This window comes from Octodon degus, unplaced genomic scaffold (genome assembly GCF_000260255.1).
Source record: "Octodon degus isolate 3935 unplaced genomic scaffold, OctDeg1.0 scaffold00064, whole genome shotgun sequence".
NCBI lineage: Eukaryota > Metazoa > Chordata > Mammalia > Rodentia > Octodontidae > Octodon > Octodon degus.
In genome coordinates this window covers 1177779-1181450 of record NW_004524640.1, presented here as the reverse complement: position 1 = coordinate 1181450, position 3672 = coordinate 1177779, and the positions used below count along the sequence as shown (strand labels likewise).

The following is a 3672-nucleotide window of genomic DNA, read 5'->3' as shown; positions in this document are numbered from 1 at the left end:
ATATAACAACTAGCAAAAAAGTAAAAATATGGTGGATATCAATCCAACTATATTAGCAATCATTTTGAATTTTAAGGAAAAGTTCAAAACTGAAAGAAGTTGAAAAATAAACTGAACTGTGTAAGAGTCTACACAAAATCTACTTTAAATATAAAGACTTGAACAGAATAATGTAAGTGAATTAAGATAATCCATGATAGTACTAAGAGAACAAAGTGAAAATGGTTCTATTAATTTCAAACAGAGCATACTTCAGTGATTTAAACAGAAAATCTTATGCAATGATAAAACAATTCTCTTGTTAACATTTAGCTCTCTTGTTATCATTTAAGATGACATAACAGTTCTTACTGTAAGGTACACAAAACCAAGCATTGAAAAATGTACAGAAAACCTGATAGATTTGCAAAGGGAAGTAGATGAATGCAATGTTATGGTTGGCAAGTTAGCAATGGATGTAGCAAGCATGGCAATATTAGGACATATTAGTACCGAATAGTACCAGCAGTTTACAGAGTAGAGTAGACATCTATTTGTAGTAGACATCTATTTATAGTAGACATCTATTTATAGTAGACAGAATATAGTAGATATCTATTTCATTCAACAGCGATCGAATAGTGTGCAAATTCTAAGCTGCTTCCATGGCTGCAGGACCGTTCACTCATTTTCAAAACCAACAGAAGTGGCCTGAGTCCTTCTGTCCCCACATCTTTCTGACCTTGTCCTCCACCTTCCTTCCCTATTTTTAAAGATCGTACGTTAACATTAGATCCTCACTGATAATCTTCCTGTTTTGATGTCAGGGGTTTAGCAGCTTTTCTCTGCGCTGAACCTTAACAGAATTTTCACAGGTTTCAGGGATTATGATGTTGGTATCTTTGGGATGCATTTGTGCACAAGAAGAACACCAAGCCACAGATTTCAGAAGTTCATCAATTCTAAGTCAGGATATATAAGAAGTCCACATCTAACTACTTTAATAGTGAAGTTGCTGGATAACAAACCAAAGGGGAAGATGTTTACCTAGAGAACCCACATAGAAAAGACTGATTACCTTAAAAGAATCAGAGAAATAATAATAATAACAAAAATAATCAGAGAAATAGACAACAGCTCACTTAGTAACAGAAATATGAAAACTGGAAAACAATACCTTGACGGCCTCAATGTGTCAGGTGAAACAATTGCTGTCTTACAATTCTATATCACATCAATGTGTGGTTTAATATAAGGCTGAAATAAACCTATGGACTTGGGATCCTGGGATAGAAACCATGGGGGAACTAAAGATATGGATGAGAACATCTGGAGCTGCTTCAGAAAGAGACAAGGATGATGGGACAAGTCCTTGGAAGCAATTTTTTTGTTTTGTTTTGTTTTAGTACAGGGCCAACAGGGTCTTGCTACATAGATCCGACTCTCCTAGTGGTTCTTTTGTTTTCAGCCACCCAAGTAGTCGGATTATAGGGGCGCGCCACCATGCCCAGCCTCATTTGCAGTCTCAGCGCACCCCAGGGGCGGGGCCAGCACAGCATGCCAGGGATCCAACCCTGATCATTGCGCTCTGCCTAAGTAGGTGCTTTAGTCCGCTGAGCTATCTGGCCGGGCCTCAAGGTGGAGTATTTTAAAGAAGATTGATGGCAACTTTCTTAATGTAATACATTTGAAAACATTTAAAATACACTGTGTCTTGTAATCAGACTGCATTTGTTTTCTTAGAGGAGCCATAAGAAATAGAAGCCTAGAGGCCGGGGAAATGGCTCAGAAGCCTATGTAGATAAACCTTGTTGCCTACAAAAATTACATTGAAAGCTTTTGAGTATGAAAAGAAATTTAGAAAGAAAAAGATTTGCGCCAAATCCTAGTTCTTTTGTCTTTTAGTTATACAAACTTGGAGAAATTACTTGTTATGCTGGCATCCTAATTTATTCATATTTAAGGGAAAAAGACAAAACATTTATTTCCTACAGTCTGTATGAATATGAAAATGACAGATTGCTTGATAAAATACTGAGCTATACTGAAAATCTTTGCCTTTAGGAATTAATACATAGTACAAAGGACAAATAAACTAATGAAATACACAAAACTTACCCAAATGATTGTGTATCGTATATCCTACAGGCCCCTCGTTCTCCACAGCTGTTGGTGGACCATTTTATGCATGTTCTATCAATCACGGCCCCAAAATAAATTGGACTTAGTATCCCTCCTATAAGATGAGATGAAAAGCTATCAATTTGAGGAATACATTTTAAGTATAACCAGGAGGCATCTCATACTGACATACACTGCAAAGAGGAACGCTGAGTACTTTGGAAGCCTCTTTCTTTGCCCTGACACGGACAAGACGCAGTTATTAGACATTTCATAAGGTCACATGATATAGTCATGTGAGAGACATCATTTATCACCCTCGCTTTCTCAACACACCTAGGAGGAAGGCACGTTAAATGCCTATAAATCTGATCTTCATATAACGCCATCAGCTAACCTCTGAGAAGTAAATAAACGATGCTGTTAGCACATCACGGACATTATAGAGGAGCTGGAATAGTGAGAAGAGAGGTATAATTTGTTAGAGATGGGAAAAACACTCATCTCAATTGCTTCAAAGTAGAGAGTTCTTTCAATTCTACTCTAAGAAAATGAAAAAGGTGGGGCTTGCACGGGGAATCCATCCCCAGAGTCACAAGGGCTAGCTGCTTCACAGAATTGCCCAGTTTCTGCCATGTTGTCCTTTTTCTGGGCTCATAGCTCGGCCTTCTCTTTGTTGTGGTCATTAGAGCCCACAGAACTGTATTTTATATCCCCTGATTTTGTGGATTTTGAATAACTCCTAGAGTGGTCTAGGCAGTCCAAGTTAGGGCTATGATCTTATATCTGTGTTTCTATCTGTAGACTGATCAGAAAAACCATAAGTCTTCAATGTCATGGTTCCAAAAAAAATTTATTGTAGTGAATGAGTTTGCAAAATGTAAGGTATGTGAGGAACACATACATTGTTTATAACAGACATGTCCGTGTCCATCTCTTCTCACTGCTATTTTAATAACCTCTGAAAATGACTCAGTTCTAAGTATCACTAACTTGACAAAAGGTTTGTGGAACATATGAGTAGAGCTCTATCTTTCAGATAGTAGACTGAATATTGAAGATTTTACTTTTTTAAATTTTGGTGAGTGACTTCTGGAATTTTGTCATGAAGAATTCAATAGTTCATATATCATAATTTTACTGATTCCATTACTTTTTTATGTATTTAGTACAGGGTCTATAGGGCATCACTACAGAGATCGGACTAGTGGTGATCCTCCTGTTTTCAGCCTCCCAAGTGCTAGGATTACAAACACACACCACCATGCCTAGTCTCAGTCACCATCTCAGCCCACCCCGGGGGCAGGGCCAGCACAGCTTGCTGAGGACTGAAGCCTGGTCCCTGAGCCTGCCTAAGCAGGTGCTATAATCTTCTGGGCTATTTTGCTGGCCCTGATACCATTACTTTGAATTAGTCTCTAGTTTCTGATAGCAAGAAGTCTCAAAATGATAAAGGGCTAGCATGTAAAGACAAGCTACCTGAGGAAAAGTGGTGCTGAGAAAAAGGGTGAGAGATTTGTAGATTTGGAAAAACTGAAGCCACCCCATGAAAGATGAAAAATATGTCACAGA

General features: G+C 38.1%; 1 protein-coding gene across 1 annotated transcript in view; it reads right to left on the bottom strand.

Annotated features, from left to right (window-relative positions):
* The window catches only part of LOC111817612 (solute carrier organic anion transporter family member 1B1-like), a 101968-nt gene that overhangs the window by 10055 nt on the left and 88241 nt on the right, over window positions 1–3672 (bottom strand). Inside the window, exon 15 of the mRNA XM_023718950.1 lies at window positions 2098–2215. Coding sequence (XP_023574718.1) covers window positions 2098–2215 — 118 coding nt within the window. The remainder of the gene's footprint in view (window positions 1–2097; window positions 2216–3672) is intronic.